Source organism: Podarcis gaigeae (assembly GCF_964106915.1).
Source record: "Podarcis gaigeae genome assembly, chromosome: 11".
Taxonomy (NCBI): Eukaryota; Metazoa; Chordata; class Lepidosauria; order Squamata; family Lacertidae; genus Podarcis; species Podarcis gaigeae.
This window is the reverse complement of record NC_139687.1, coordinates 31,754,192-31,771,246: the sequence shown is the minus strand read 5'-3', so window position 1 is coordinate 31,771,246 and position 17,055 is coordinate 31,754,192. Positions and strand designations below refer to the sequence as shown.

The 17,055-nt window shown below is 38.4% G+C and overlaps 1 protein-coding gene across 2 annotated transcripts in view; it reads left to right on the top strand.

Annotated features, from left to right (window-relative positions):
• RASA1 (RAS p21 protein activator 1) overlaps nucleotides 1-17,055 on the top strand; it is a gene marked incomplete at its 5' end in the record, with an annotated part of 47,475 nt that overhangs the window by 25,765 nt on the left and 4,655 nt on the right. For both annotated transcript variants that reach the window (XM_083703128.1, XM_083703129.1), the window contains 13 exons: nucleotides 2,988-3,066; nucleotides 4,157-4,277; nucleotides 5,984-6,140; nucleotides 8,088-8,175; nucleotides 10,444-10,521; nucleotides 11,384-11,541; nucleotides 11,829-11,905; nucleotides 12,648-12,820; nucleotides 13,114-13,273; nucleotides 13,434-13,576; nucleotides 14,490-14,605; nucleotides 15,188-15,274; nucleotides 16,166-16,233. In XM_083703128.1, coding sequence (XP_083559254.1) covers nucleotides 2,988-3,066; nucleotides 4,157-4,277; nucleotides 5,984-6,140; nucleotides 8,088-8,175; nucleotides 10,444-10,521; nucleotides 11,384-11,541; nucleotides 11,829-11,905; nucleotides 12,648-12,820; nucleotides 13,114-13,273; nucleotides 13,434-13,576; nucleotides 14,490-14,605; nucleotides 15,188-15,274; nucleotides 16,166-16,233 — 1,505 coding nt within the window. The remainder of the gene's footprint in view (nucleotides 1-2,987; nucleotides 3,067-4,156; nucleotides 4,278-5,983; nucleotides 6,141-8,087; nucleotides 8,176-10,443; nucleotides 10,522-11,383; nucleotides 11,542-11,828; nucleotides 11,906-12,647; nucleotides 12,821-13,113; nucleotides 13,274-13,433; nucleotides 13,577-14,489; nucleotides 14,606-15,187; nucleotides 15,275-16,165; nucleotides 16,234-17,055) is intronic.

Here is a 17,055-nt window from a genome sequence, read left to right as displayed (position 1 = left end):
GATCTTCAGGAGCTGTTGTCAGAGGCATAGAAGGTGAGAGGAGGAGAGTCTCATTGTGTGAGAGAACTTCCATTCTCTGGATCCAACCCATTATTTCCTCCTCTCCAACTTTCCAGTAAGATAAAAAACATAAAACTATAGTGGGGCGACTGAGTGGGTCAAGGATATGGTAAACACATCTTTACATGATATAATGTTGCTCGCGGTCCTTAAAGAGGCAGTAGTATGTCCACTTCTTAAAAAGCCCACTCTGGACCCAATGGCATGTAACAACTATAGTCCAGTTACCAACACCCCATTCTTGGCAAAAGGTGGTGGTGAGGGTGATTGGGGAGCAACTGCAGGTATTTCTGGATGAAACTGATTATCTATATGCACTTCAAACCGCTTTCAGTTTCCAAAGGAGTTAGTGATACAGTATAAGAATCTTACTTAAAGCAACAACAGCAACACTGTGCACCAGCAAGCTTGGGTCCATCTTAGTAGCTCTTTGGATCCCCACCAAAATATATTTTTCTAAAGTACTTATTTCTATAGATCAGTTGCTCTATATGAACTTAGACGAATTCCACTTTATTCAGTTCAATTTCTTAGCTCTCACTTACTGATTTAATACACAGTTGATCCACACAAGGGCATCATAATTTTGTTAATGGTTTGAGTTAATGATTTTCTGGTGACATCATTTCTTCCTTATTAGTCTGTCACTTTATCATTGAGGTGTCTTCCTTGTTTGCCAAGGGGAAGTGTTTATGATCACCAATTGCTGTGAAAGTATAGAAATACTTTTCTGATCTACATTTTGAAAGAACTACTGCTGGCCAAGTAGCTCTTGGAATCACTTTGTTAGTTAAAATCTGTATTCCTGCCCCCTTTTGCATGTGTTGTTATGTAATTAAGAGCTTCCACCTTAGAAAGCAGAGAGAAAATATATTCTAGTACCTGGAAGGCTATTCAGATCTATAAAAGTTTTGTTACAAAGTATGTTATCATATGATACATTAAGAGTGTGCTAAAGTAGAGGTTATATAGTGTGTAATCTATATTTGATATAACTTTCAAATAAGAGTGGAACATGCATTTCTATTAGTGTCTTATGGATTGGTGAGAAGTAATGTTGCTTTCTTTATTTTTCTATGTGCCTCAAAATTCCTGTTGTACAAATGTCTCTTGAGATGTTTCATTGTATCTTCATCACATTTATGTCTCTTGAGATGTTTCATTGTATCTTTATCATATTTATGATTGATAATCCTTGAGGTTACAGTTACTTTAGCAAGAAAAGTAACCAGAAGTGTGGGTAAAAGGAAACTTTTAAAACTATGTTACAAACGTTTAGTATGTCATGGAATCCATGATTTTTTAAATCCTAGTAAATTTAAGAACTCTTTGACTTTTTAAAAGAAACAGTCTTACTAATTACTAAGCTCAAATTAGAAAAGGGGCAGTATCGAGTAATATTTTTTCATTCTTGTAAATTATTATTTGAAAAAGGCAACTGAGAAATGTTTTAGTGAACAAGAAAGCTCTTCTCAGATGAGTCTTCAAATACTTTATTGTACTGTATTTACTCGAGTCTAATATGCCATCAACTCTAATGCACACCTTAATTTTCACAGTGTAATTTGGCCAAAAAAGGTGTGCATTAGATCTGAGTAAATATGTTATAACTATTGCAATATTAAGCAAGCTTACAGTATGTAAAATTCTTATTGTAAAATAAGCATTACATAAGTATGGTAGATACCAGCCTTGAAAACCAAGTGAGACAAGGAATTTATTGGACCAAATCTGTTAGAAGTATTGGAAGCATGTTTTTTATCTTATCTCTGATTTGCTAAAATAACGTGAACATTATTATATTTAAGTACATGGGTAACAAATTTGTGGAAGAGTAATTTGAACTATAAGTCTGGTCAGAAATGCTGTGTTGACTGAACTTCACATTTCTATTCATTATATACATTTCATATTGAAAATGTGTTATTTCACTATGATTTTGTTACATGTGGAGGTTTACTTTGAGAATGCAATGAACAGAATGTCTAAATAGACTATGCTAAATAGACTATCTGTTCATTCATTTAATAAGAGTGATGTATAAAAGAGTAAAATATGTGGAATGTCAGGCTTCCTCCAGACCTCTTTCAATATGGGTCCTTCGAAATGTAATTTTATCCTGACTCTATGTAGTATCTGGAATACAGTGGTACCTCGGGTTACATATGCTTCAGGTTACATACGCTTCGGGTTACAGACTCCGCTAACCCAGAAATAGTACCTTGGGTTAGCTTCAGGATGAGAACAGAAATCGTGCTCCTGCGGCGCGGCAGCAGCAGGAGGTCCAATTAGCTAAAGTGGTGCTTCAGGTTAAGAACAGTTTCAGGTTAAGAACGGACCTCTGGAACGAATTAAGTTCTTAACCCAAGGTACCACTGTACAGGATTTTGTTTAAAATATCATCACTACTTAAGACTACTTAATATAACATAATAAATTATAATTTCAAAATGCAGTCTTCATGATTTCTGTTAAGGTCTTTCTCTATTTCACATCCCTACTCTCTTAGAAATAAATAGTTTCATAGAAATATAGGGAGTTACTGCTAAGAAACTTAGAACTTTTAGCCTCGTGAGAACTCTTTTGCCCTTTCTTGAATATGGAGAAAGTTTATTGATCTCTGATGTTTTGGAATATTTGCTATAAAATCTGATTATTTTAAAATTGTTGAGTTCTTTACTAGTAATTGTTTACTGAATACTCAGGTCTTCTGATGTGGTACTGATTTTTTGGATGAGAAAATATGTGTTTTAAAGTTTGATTTTTACATTTGGGGCAACAGTCTTAGAAGCAAGTTGCAGTGATTGCATATTTTATTAAATATATTCTTAAGTAAATAAGTTTAGGGTTTCAGCTGTCATTTCATGTTCAGTTTTATAAACTAGCATTTACTTTATTCAGAGCTACCTGTTTCTTTTTTTTAACAGTATTGCTGACATCATTGAGCATTATAGAAAAGAGCAAATTGTTGAAGGCTACTATCTTAAAGATCCTGTTCCAATGCAGGTGAGACATTGCATTCTATATAATACTAACATTAGCATTTCAAATGCAGAGCACTACCAGTAAAAGAGCACTGCCCTACGCACCTCAGATGGCAGAGGGATCTATAGGCAGACCTCCGAAGAAGACAACAACATCTCAGAAAGGGTCATGAGGAACCAAGCAGCCCTTGGTTTAACCCCATTCTGTTATTTAACTTGTTTTAATTCTGCTTTTAATCTGGTGGTTCTGCGGGGGGTGGGGGTGAACAGGGCAACTAAAAGAGTTGTGCTTTTAGGCTGAGCAAAATGTATAGAAATACTGTTGTAGTAATCACAGATCTGTTAGCTTAATCCAACTTGGACTCACATCTGCCTTTCTTTTAATTTTCAAAAGCAGCATTGCTTTTCAAAAGTAGACCCAGGAGGTGTAAGAACTCACAACAAATGTTTTGAAGCACCAATGAAGCATTTAAAGCTTATCATAAGCTGTGGGGAAATGTTGTTTACAATGATGTATTTATTTAAAATCATATCTATACTGCTTTTCACATAAAAATAAATCCCAAGGCAGTTGGTTTACAGCAATAAAATAGTAACAACAACAATAAAACTGTAAACAACAAAACAATAAAACATCACAATTATAGTACCAGAGTTGTTAAAAATTGGCATAATTCATTGGGAAATGCTTGTGCAAAAAATAGCTTTTTAGAAAATAATGGAAACATTGGTGCTTGCCACATTGCAGAGGGGAGATCATTCCACTACAGAGGACCACTTCCATATCACTCCAAGATGAAATTCTGAAGCTCACAGCATGGCTAGCATGACCTTCTCTGAAGATCTTAGTGCTTAGGTAGATCTGTTTGGGAGAAGGTGTTCTCCCCCCCCCCCCATAATTGGTCCCAAGTTTTTTTAACACAATAATTATGTATGCAGTAAGATGCTCCACATAGACGCCTAGCCAGTGTGTTCTGCACCAGATGCAGCTTCTGAACCAGTCTTAAGGGAGCCCCACATATGGCATGCTACAATAGCTTGTAATGTTGTTAAACTGTAGAGTTATTTTTGTTTTGTGTTGGAAAATGTATGCCTGCTTGTCTCCTCTGCAGCATCAAGGACAAGTGCTTAACGACACAGTGGATGGGAAAGAAATTTATAATACAATCCGTCGTAAAACAAAAGATGCCTTCTATAAAAATATTGTTAAAAAAGGATACCTTCTGAAGAAAAGTAAGTGTGGTAAACCACTGTGTGTTCTCGGAATAGCTGTGGATCCGTACCACCTGAATCTCCTGTCCTTGTAAGGACATGGCAAGGTGCTCCACTGGCAGTATTAAGTCTAGTAATTTCTCTCGTGTTTACAAATCTCATAATGACTCTCTTTTGCAGTCCCCACATTCCAGCAGTCTTATACAGACCATCTGTGTTTTTCTGCTTACTGAAATTGTCTAAAGTGTCATTTCTTTTTTGTAGCATTTCTAAATTGTTGAATCCATTGTAATTTTTCTTTTTTCTTTTTGTGTTGCACTTATAGGAATGGGCACATAATTTTTTTGGAAATAGGGGTTCACAGACCACAATGTTTGAATCAGGCCCTGATTTGATGGTTTGAAAACCAGCCCGATTCGTTTCAAACTGATTTGTAGACATCTCAGTTTGACTCATGTCCAGACCACTCACTATTATTGGTCTTTCTTTCTTTCTTTCTTTCTTTCTTTCTTTCTTTCTTTCTTTCTTTCCAGCTATTGCCCCTTCTGAGTGGGTGAAGCCTGCCAAATTTATGACAAATATCTCTGGTGTGGGGGTGGATTTTATGTTATATTTTTTAAAAAAAATGAGCCTTTACAGCAATAGTATCCCCTTCTGAAGGGAAGAATATCTCCAAATTTCAGAAGGATAGGTGCAGGACAGACTTGACAGTTTTGTGGTTTTTATACAAATATTCACTCTCCTCTATTGTTTTCTGGTAGCATATATCAGAAAGGTGCCCCTAGGTATGAAAACTGCCAAATATCAGAAAGATAGTTACATGGGTTTAAAGTTGCTTTTTTCCAATTGGGGACAGAACTAAATAGAATTTGCTTTCATCCATATGGTTTTGTGGGCAATGTTTTTTTTTTTTTTAATGGAAATGGCCTACATTGTAGAGGTGGACCTAGGAAAGTAACTTACAAAATTTCATAAGGATAGGTGCCAGAGATAAGGAGTTGTGGTGAATGAAAAACAGCATCAAGCTTGGTTTTTGTTTGGCTGACATCAAAAGTCAGAGAAAGAAAGTTCAGAACTGATGTTTATTGGACAGGAGTGATTGTAACAGCATGAGACAGAGACAGACGGACTTGCATGTCCAGTATTTTCCAAGTAAATCCTACCAACAGAACTAGTAAAAAGCACAGAAATAATAAATACAAGGTGCTACATTACATTAACATTACAGTCCTAAAGCACTGTAATTGCAGGGCTGTGGTGAAATCATTCCCTCAGTTTAGAATGCCGACCTATTAGTTACAGAAGAGCTCTCCCCTCTTCCTCTTTTCAACCTAGTGTTTAACTTACATGGCATACTTGGTGAGAAATGTTTCAGGATTGACAGATATACCACCTGCAGAGTTTTGAATCCAATTCACTTTGAAGGTCTCTGTTTTGGAGAGCATGGAAGAGATACTGCATTTGTTCAGAGTCCCAAATGTTTATGAACTCATCCTAATTTGATGCATACTTCTAATTGGCAATATGAACACACATTATCGTGTAATATGACATAAAGGGATTTTACTTGTATTCATTTCTATTTGGGTTTATAAAGCATAACATTAAAAGTGTGGGGTAGGGAATCTTGCTACTTAGTTGCCTGACTCCTGGAAAGTTAACTGACAGTCAGGGATTTGACATGTGTTTTCTCTATCCATCTCTAAATTACTTTGGTTGTTTTACAGGTAAAGGAAAACGGTGGAAGAACTTGTATTTTATTTTAGAGGGGAATGATGCTCAACTTATTTATTTTGAAAGTGAAAAGCGAGCCACTAAACCCAAAGGACTAATCGATCTTAGTGTATGTTCTGTTTATGGTGTTCATGATAGTTTGTTTGGCAGGTAAGACAGAAGCTATTAGTTTTAATCATGAAACTATAAAAGTCAGGTACTTTTTAATAGAATAGTTAATGAATAACCCTCTTAACACAAATGCATGTAAGAATTTTTTGCTTTTCATTTAAAAAGGCTAATTTTAACAACATTCCTTCTTTTGTTCTCAGTGACCTTGTTACAAATGATTATGCGTAAAATGTATTTGGTGATGTCCAATATTAGTCTGAATAGACCCATTGAAATGAAATTACAGTGGTACCTCTAGATGCAAACGGGATCCGTTCCAGAGCCCCGTTCACATCTAGAAGCAAACGTAACCCATGTCTGTGCGTGCGCGGGTCATGTTTTGACACTTCTGCACATGCATGTGACGTCATTTTGAGCGCCTGCGCAAGCGGCGAAACCCGGAAGTAATGCGCAACTCGAAAGCGCTCACCTCAAAGCACATTCAACCCGAGGTATGACTGTACTTAAATCAATTAATTTCATTGGCCCTACTATGCCTAATATTGTATACCACCCTCTGCCTTCAATTTGATGTCCTGAACATAATCCTGAACCCATAATTAGTATGGGTGCTATTTGTTATATTTAGGTTTTTGGATTGTTAAGGAAGGTTTTTTGCCTAAAAGTCAAACTACTTTGGGACGCGGGTGGCACTGTGGGTAAAACCATAGTGCTTAGGACTTGCTGATCGTATGGTCAGCGGTTCGAATCCCCGCGGCGGGGTGAGCTCCCGTCTTTCGGTCCCAGCTCCTGCCCACCTAGCAGTTCGAAAGCACCCTTAAAGTGCAAGTAGATAAATAGGTACCGCTTTATAGCGGGAAGGTAAACGGCGTTCCGTGTGCTGCGCTGGTGCAGGCTCGCCAGAGCAGCGATGTCACACTGGCCACGTGACCCAGAAGTGTCTGCGGACGGCGCCGGCTCCCAGCCTCTAGAGTGAGATGAGCGCACAACCCTAGAGTCTGTCAAGACTGGCCCGTACGGGCGGGGGAACCTTTACCTTTACCTTTTACAAACTACTTTATCCATTATCATAAATATTTTTCATTCACTGAAACTTGAAAGCTTTTTTGTGTGTGAAAACCTATTGAAAAGTTTAGCTTTTCCAAAGAGTGTATGTGTGGAGGGGTATTGTCTTCAAAAAATTTTTATTATAAAAGTGTGCTGCCTGTACATAAACTATAAATATGCCAAGTTTAGGCCTGTTACCAGTTGCTGATGTTTCAACATCTCATCCATGTTTTCTTAAAGCACTTTGTCCCCCTCCCTCCAGATCTTGTTCAAGAAACAAATGAACTAGTAGCAATAAATTTACCAAATGTGCTGTGAAAATGCTTTATTCAAAACAGCCCAATTCTGTGCTTCATTAGTTGAAAGTCACATTCACAATGTATGCTCACGACGAGTAACCGTGCACATTGAACACTGTCCATGTTTTATATTCTCCTTAATATAGAAGAATATACATCATTCACTCTGGTATGTGCACTGGTTTCTCTTTGCATTTGCAGCAATGATATAATGATATTGCTTATGAATACTGTACTCATTAACCTACGAGAAGGGAGCCTATGTGAGATCTTGCAGGCCCATCCTGAGTTCCCACAAAAGCATCCCAGAGCCTAGTAAGCTCTTTGTGCACTGGGAAAATCCAGAACAAAATGAACTTTAAAACTCCTCACCTTGCGTGCAATTCATTTGCAGATTTTCAACTGGCCGGCTTTCGACTGTGTAAGGTTGAAATCACACAAATTAATTGTGTGCAGGATGTGATTGTATTGTACTTACTCCCAAGTAACTGTGATTAGGTTTGTGGTCAGAGACTTTTAAATTAAATTAATACCAAACCTTTGTGAATTTGGAAGAATTGTGTGTGATAAGGCTGAGTAGTAATGTTGCCATTCGGTTAATAGTATTCTGTTCTATTTTGTTTTTCTTCTCTTTAAATAGGCCAAACTGTTTTCAGATAGTAGTTCAGCACTTTAGTGAAGAGCATTACATCTTTTACTTTGCAGGAGAAACTCCAGAACAAGCACAGGTTAGCAATTTTCCCTTAAGTTAACATCTTCCTAAAGAGTGCTATGGTGGATGTTTCTTTTTATTTTTAAAAAAGTGCTGTTGTAAATTGTCCACTCTTACATTCTTATGTTGGACATGCACTATAAATTGTTTGGATCCAAACTTGTGTGAGCTCATTGAACAGGTTTCTCATTTCAGCTGTGGCACTGTAGCACCTATACCCGCTACAAGCTGTTCTAGGTTGGGAGATTCTTGGAACTATGTAGGATATGGCAAAGGTGGCTGTAGCAGAAAGGTATCTGTAGTAAAAATTGGGGATCCTCCGTTGTGTGAGTCATTGTGCTTTCTACTTGGCTGGGTGTGCCATATGGATTCTCTGTGCGTGATCAGGGCATTACAAAAGAAATTAAACTCAGGTTTATATTTACCAGCTGGAATGAACTTGTTCAGGTAGTTGTTGGAACTGCTGCCAGGAATAGACAAATGCAGCTAGTGTCTCAACAGAGCCAGCAGAATGGCTCTGCTTCCCTTCTGTCCCTCTGCCCTAGCCAGATGGAATGATAACTGCTATGTATTTTCTAGCCAAAGACAGTTGGTTTCTCAGCAAATGACACTACTGCAGCATGTTGGAATCGCTGTGTTCACTGTGTTAGGGCTGCAGCTTATGCAGTCGCTAGCTTTGAGGGGGTTGCACATACAAAGTCAGAGCAACCCCTAGAACAGCCCCCACCTTCCAAGATCTTGTAAGATTGGGACTGTATGAAATCTCGCAAAATCTTATGGAAGCCTTCCAAAGCCCCATAAATAAGCAAGGTGGAGGACTTTGAAGCTCTTTCCTTGTGGAAAGAGCTTTTATGCCTTTCACCTTGCTTACCAGTCTCTAGGAGGCTCCCTCAAGATATTGTGAAGGCCTTCAGACCCCATGTATGGCCATCACAGAGCCCGGTAAGCAAGGCAGAGGGATTAAAAACTTCCCACACCAGGAAAAGTGGAAAGAGCTTTCAAGCTCTCTGCCTTGCTTACCGGGCTCTGGAAGGTTCCCACAAGATCTCACAAGAGCTTTCCAGAACAAGGCTTTCCTGCCGCCTTTTATTTATCTATTGACAATCTGCATAAAGCTGCAATTGCATAAGTAAAATTCTTGCAAGTTGTGGTCCCATTGTATATAATCAATTAAATAGATTTGCTACTACTTTCCCCCTGGGAATCCTGAACCTTTGTAATGTGCTAGGGTGCTCTCACCGAAAAGTACAATTCCAAGATTTCAATGGAAAGCCATGAAATGCAACTGAAAGCTGCACCATGATAGTTTCCTGTGTCCATACTTACTGGTCAGCTACCGACCACCTTAAGCTGGACAGCCCCTGGTCAATAAAGTGCTGATCTGCTACAGTCTGTCTGCTTCAGTGGGTGCTTGGAACTTAGAGTATCACTCAGACCAAACTACTGCACCAAGGAAAAAAGGAAAAGAAACAAATCCTCTAGTGCCTAGAAACCTAGAACATCAGGACCATTTGTCCTGGCTTGTCCGCTGACCTGCTGTGGGTCAACAACTCACAGAAGACAGCCATCATTGACCGTGAGCTGAAAATGCTCAACAGAGCTGCTGCTGTACAGGATGCCAAACTCGCTTTGAGTGGCAAGATCCAAGAGAAGAGTTAAACTGTTTTCTGGCAAAGATGCCATCCAGAAGAACCATGTGTTCAAGGATCAGAGGCTCAGAATGCTTGCTTTCCCTCCTCCTCTCAACCATCTCTGGTCTGGTTAACATATTAAACATCCACTATGCGCTCTGACATACAGACCAAGGACCAGTTCTGCGAGGAACTAGACCAGGTCGTCAGGAGGGTCCCAGCCTGTGAACACGTATTCCTGCTGGGAGATTTCATTGCCAAGAGTTGGGGGCAATCATCACACATGGGACAACTTGCATAGGCCACTTTGGTATTGGCAGCGTAAATGAGAACAAACAAAGGCTGCTTGAAGTGTGCTCAAATCACAGACTCAGGCTGTATGATTCATCTGTTAATAAGCCCAAATTACTCTTTTGTGCTTTTAGTCAGGATATTCAATGAAATAGCTTTTAACTATTAATTCAGATTGTGTTTATTGGTAGATTATGATTCTAATGACTGATGACTGGGGGAGTGGGGGAGAGGAGATACATAGAGAAGAATGAAAATGAATGTGGGTGGGTTTCTTTTAAAGTAAACTGGGTCATAATTGTTTAATAACTGCTATTTCATTAGCCGAAACAGTATTGATAAGTTAATTTATTATTTATTAGGACTGGATGAAAGCTTTGCAAACGTTTTGCAATTTACGAAAAACTAGTCCAGGAACATCGAATAAACGTCTACGTCAGGTAGAGTAATGCATTTTGGCTATTGTGGGATTTGTTTTCTATGTTGGTTGAGATGATATATACTATTCTTTGATAAAAAATATTACGAAAAACTAGTCCAGGAACATCGAATAAACGTCTACGTCAGGTAGAGTAATGCATTTTGGCTATTGTGGGATTTGTTTTCTATGTTGGTTGAGATGATATATACTATTCTTTGATAAAAAATATTACTTTGTTAAACATGCTATAAAATAATGTTTATTTTTATTTTTTGCCCAAAATGAGCATATAGATTTTACCACTTTTAACATTAAATGTACCATACAGCTCAGTAGTTCTGAAGTGGAGCCAGTATCAGTGCTATTTGCTGGCGAGATTTCATCAAAATCTCATGAGATCTCACCAGAAATCAGCACCGGGGGCGGGGAGCGCCTGTAGAGGCACTTTCTTGGGGGCTTCCGCCATCTGAGGTGGCTGCTTCATCCTGCTTCATGGGTGGGACAAGCCTGCCTTCCCACCATGTACCATGTACCTTCAATAAGTTATCCAAAAAACTGTATGTAGGTGCAGAACCATATGTGTAACTGCACAGGTGACTTTGGTCACAGGTTCATGGTCTGTTTTTCTATTGGTGGTATTAAAATGGATGCTATTCTGCCTTCCTTATATAGAAGCAAGGAATTTGATAGTAAAGAGAAATTAAATTCAAAGTCCTCCTATAGTACTGTAATTCGTTCTTTAATCTCTTTTTATTTAACTTCACCCAGTGAGTTGTGGTTTGCGTTTCTCACTTAAATAAGCACCCACACCTATTTACTTCTGGGCATGGTCTCACTACATAAAACAAAGTTTTGAATTCTATTTTGTATACTCTCTCTAGGTCAGCAGTCTTATACTACATGTTGAAGAAGCCCATACACTTCCAGCAAAACATTTTACTAATCCTTACTGTAATATCTACCTGAATAGTGTACAGGTAGCAAAAACGCATGTACGAGAAGGACAGAACCCTGTGTGGTCAGAGGAATTTGTGTTTGAGTAAGTCTTCTGCTACTTAAATTTGTTGCTTTTTTAAAAAAAATCTAAAGTCCTTCTCAGTGACAGTGTAATACGATTTTATTTTCTTTGCTTTTGGCAACAGTAACTGAATATTTTTAATGACTTATTCTGTCACAGATGTTTAATCGTACAGTAGAAAAGCAAATGACTGACTTTTGGTTGTAGCTTTATATGATGAAATTAAATCTAAATAAAATATTATTTTAATTTAGAATGTCAAAGCAGGAGTACAAATGTGAATAGTATTTTTCTGTATTTTTCCCTAGCGATCTTTCATCTGACATCAATAGATTTGAAATAACTCTTAGTAACAAAACAAAGAAGAGTAAAGATCCAGATATATGTAAGTTCTGTTATTTTTGAAAAAAAGGTTTTACAGTTGTAGTGCAAGCGTATTTCTCTTTTACATATTTATCCCACTTGTTGAAACAGTCATTGTTTGTATCTCTTTCGTATCTAAATTGTTGGAACATGACAGCTTTTCACTGCTGTAAACTTATGTGTGTTTTTAAGGGCACTTCCCTTAACCTTCTAAGCATGTACTGAATTCTTTCATTTGAGGGTGGTTCACTACCTGCACTTTACTTGCACTGCCCTTCTATCCAGCATGGTCAAAGAAGGCCCAAGTATGCAATAAAATATTTGATGGGGTGCTCAAGAACCCTTAAGGTTTCTTATTAGTATAAATAACTGACAGAATTACCCATTTAGCTTTTTCTGTATTTTCTGTATCATTGATTTCCCTGATGTACTATCATTTGTTATCTTTTTCTTCTCACTTTAATTAATATAATGTAGTTTAGAAATTCTTTTTAAAATTATAATGGCTCTTGTTGGCAAATACTGTGTTCTAAGAAACCGGAGAAGGTGAATGGTATCTTCCTGGTGCTCCTTTTTATATATGAAAATTATCATTGCAACTCATTTCTTCTTCTCATTCTGAGAGAACTTACAGCATGAGAGTTGTTGTTTTTTTAAAAAAAAAATCTTCAGGGCAAGTGGATTTTATAAGCTCATTTTGGCTTATACTCTCATATATGCCATTCTCTCCAAAGACTAACTTCTCTCTGGATATTTCTTTCAAGTGTTTATGCGATGCCAACTGAGCCGACTACAGAAAGGGCAGGCAACAGATGAATGGTTTCAGCTCAGTTCACACATACCTCTGAAAGGTATTGAACCAGGCTCTCTGCGTGTCCGTGCACGATATTCCATGGAGAAAATAATGCCAGAAGAAGAGTACAATGAATTTAAGGAGGTATTGAGTCCCTGCATTTTAATTTGAAAGTAGCTTGAAATAAATATTAAAACACTTTAAAAGTTGCCTGTCAGCGCCTGAAGGCAAGGGTGGTTCTTCCAAAGAATAGAGGCTCTTTTATAGCTTGCCCAGACGGTGTTTGAGGTAGATTTGGGCCCCTCATAAATTACATAGCCTTTGAAAGGAGAACTTATTTATTTCAGGAAATAATTACACTCTTTATATTGTGGTACACTCTTGGAGTAAGTTCATAGTTACTGTTTACTTAGTACTTTGCCATCTCTGTTTTTCAGTTGGTCCTGCAAAAAGAGCTGCATGTGGTCTACGCTTTATCCATCGTATGTGGACAGGATCGAACACTGCTGGCTAGCATTTTACTGAAGATTTTTCTTCATGAAAAACTGGAGGCATTATTGTTGCGAACACTAAATGACAGGGAAATATGTGTGGAAGGTACAGTATATGTATGTTACTGAAAATGATTTTTCAGGTCATTCCCCTCCATTTCCACTGTCCACAGGCATTTGCGTCTCAATAATCTTATTTCCTCATTTAAATTCAACAGAGCTGAAAATTTAATATTTATATCTGGTGGTTTTCTTTCTTTGTTCAGATGAAGCCACTACCTTATTCCGTGCCACCACGCTGGCAAGTACACTTATGGAGCAGTATATGAAAGCTACAGCCACGCGTTTTGTTCACCATGCACTAAAGGACTCTATTTTAAAGATAATGGAGAGCAAGCAGTCTTGTGAGGTAAGAAGTTATGACTAATGAACTAAACCACAAACAGTTTAGAAATCTTTGAAATGTTTGCAAAATAGGTATAACTTTGGTCCCTCCAGAATGCTTAGAGCAACATTTTAGCCACAGAGAAACCTTGCGATGTAGGTCAGGCATTTGCAGGTCAAACCAAGCCACTGTTTAATATGATAAACAGAGGAGGATGAGTTGTAACAAGTCTCAGGTTGCATACTACCCTTTTTCCTCCCACACAGCTGGAATGAGGTTTGGCTAACTGCAGTTTGTCACGTCATCCTGACCTAATGATGGCAATTTTAAAACAGATCTTCAGAAACCATGCTTTGAAGCTGGCGTATTTAAACTGGCTGTATCTAGTATCAGCTGCATTTCGAGGTCCTGAGAACGTGGCACGCTATAGTTAACTAAAAGTGGAAGCCGGAGCTTCTGCACTTTTCTTCCTTGCCATGGGAAAGGAGTGTGAGCCCTGCATTCACTGCAACTTGTTCCTGCTCTTGCATATCAGACTAAAATATCGTTTAGCGTCATGTGCAGCGTGGACTGCTGAATCACCCAAGGCTGTGCAGTAAGCTTTGTGGCTGAGAGTGGTTTTAAACCTGACTTCCCATTGCACATCTAGCAATTGCTATATTTTGCCTTTGAACTGTATAGTCAATGATGGTTTTATCTTTTGTCAGCATTTCAAGTATCTTGCAAATAACAGGCATGCTACTTGAGGCTTTGAGGTGATATCATAGAGATTCCTTGCGATCTACAACCTGTGTGGTGGCTGCTGAAGCTAGGAGTCCTAGATGCCACCAATCAGTCTAACCTTTTCAAGAAGTTTGTTTGTTTTTACGTTGAGTAAACTTTGCTGGTTATCTTTTGAAGATATATTTCATTTATGTCTTACGGCTCTACATTTCAGTTAAATCCTTCAAAGTTAGAAAAAAATGAAGATGTAAATACTAATTTAGCACATCTGCTGAGTATCCTTTCGGAGCTGGTGGAGAAAATATTCATGGCTGCAGAAATATTGCCTCCGTAAGTTCACCAACATTTTTTTAAAGCTTCTTTAGAACTTCCCATTTCAGTCCTATACCATCCTTTGTTGTGATAAAACTGTTTTAAAACTGTTTTTAAAACTGTTTTATTGTTTGGCCAAAATCTTCATATTGGCCTGAATATAAGCCTCACTGTTTTTCCAAATTCCGACTGAAAAGTTAAAAGTGTGGCTTAAATTCGCAACCTTACAAGAATTCGCTTTTACAATATCACTGCTGAAACAGACATACGGTAAAACAGAACAACAACAACAGTTTTGTTGCTGATTTGCGAGCTTGAGACTGTTCATTTGCCATTTACATGTGTGAGTGCCTGCAGAATTGTAGCAATTGAATAGCGATTTCCTATTTTAGCAATTGTATGGTAACTTTTGCAGGCTTGCAAGATCAAAGGCTTAAATTGACTGAGAGTCACAATTCTACCAACCACAGCGATTTTCAGTGTGTAACCCAATTTTAAGGCATTCCACAAATGGGGAACCATAACTGTAAATGCACAGTTTAGTATTGTAATCTAAAGTAATTGGATATGCTAAGGTTCTTAATTGCATTATTTTGACAGGACATTGAGGTATATTTATGGCTGTTTACAGAAGTCTGTTCAAAACAAGTGGCCAGCCAATACAACCATGAGAACAAGAGTGGTTAGGTAAGGTGTTCTCTTCTTTACTGTTATTTTTCTTCAGATGGTGCAGCTCAGAACGTTATGCTGCAGAGTGGTGACATATTTTCAAAGCTGATTTCAGCATCTCACAACTATGTTTAGAACATTGTTGTTTCGTAGTTACTGCTAGAGACATACTGTTGCTCATAAATACCACGCCAAAACTAAAAAGAAACACGGCAGCAATAAGCAGTATGTAATACTACAACCCAGCAAGACAAGCAGTGCTTGCAAACCAATGTAAAGAAAGGAATTCAGCAGTGGTTCTCAGAGATCATTAAAAAAAAAAAATTAAATGCCCTTGCCTTCAAAATACCAACAAGGAGAAAGTGGTACAAGCTTCCCTTGTAAAGGAGTTACATTGTATCAGGGAGCAGCAAAAACAAAAAAGACTCTACCCTGATGGAATCTAAAGTCCTTAAGACCATGAAGATTCATATTGGAGGTTATTAAATTGGGCAGGTTCTATCTACTTACTCCACAAGACTCTGGAAGGATACATTTGCAAAGTGGTAAATTACCATGAGTGCTTGTAGCTACTTAGTAAACTGGCTGTCTAAGTGAATACAAATTACAATTTTACTATCCATTCACACTTGATAAATTGTTACCTTGGCAAGGCGATAGTGAAAGATCTCCCCTATTGAACATCTTTTTGGACTTTTGTATTATCCTGCCAAGTAGTAGAGAATTTTACTGCATACCAGGTGCAGGGCTGTGGTGAAAAAGTCCTCTATTTCTCTAATATTTTGGATTGGAATTGTCATGAGCCACCATATGAGAAAAGACAACCATGAGTTTCGAATAGAGTTCTTATTAATCATTGGCATCCTTAGCAGTATCAAGTCAAGACATGCTCTTGCTTCCCTCTTTCAGTGGTTTTGTTTTCCTTCGGCTGATCTGCCCTGCCATTCTGAATCCAAGGATGTTTAATATCATCTCAGGTAAGTTCTTTAGATACTGATAAAACCATCTATAATGTTAAGATAGCAAGTTGACTGTATTTAGTTCTTTATACACTGCAGAGAGAATAAATTCTGGCTGCTTAGTATAGAACTGGGATGGGTAGCCTTTTTGAGGTTGAGGGCTGCATAATGGTGGTGGGCCATCAAAGCCTAAAGTGGGCAAGGATGCACATTCACACAGGCAGAAACTGCTTCCCCCAGCCAGCTTGCTTGCTAAATTTCCTTTGGGACCGCTACTGACTCCCTTCATTCAACCATCACCCATTCATTACCTTTCCTGCACATGCACACACACATTTCCTTTGCCAGCCCCCTCCACTGCTGCCATCCTCTCTTCACTGAATTCATCCCTTCCTGCTGCAGCTGCCACAGTTGGTCCTGCTGCAACTGAAGGAAAAAATGGTAGATAGGCATTACTCCACATGTGAGGGTACAGAACTATTGAGGAGTTCCAGAGGGCTACCCTGTGCCTGACAATCAGCATCCAAGCCACAGGTTGCCCACTTCTGGTATAGAAAGAAGCATTGCTAATGTGGCATGACTCTAACCATTAGAAGGGTGGGGAAAGATAATGGGCTTGTATTAAATATTTTGTGGTAGGTTGGTCTGCATATGAACCATCAGCTATCAACTTCAAACCACTACTTTGAACCTTCCTGAGTCCCTTGTTTTAATTTAACTTTTAATTCCCTGCTGCTTCCCCACTGGTAGAGACCAACAGATCTGGGCAGGGTTGGGCAGAATGATACCCCTCCCTCTTCATCTAAACCCCCTCGAGCATGGGGAATAATGCTCCCTATT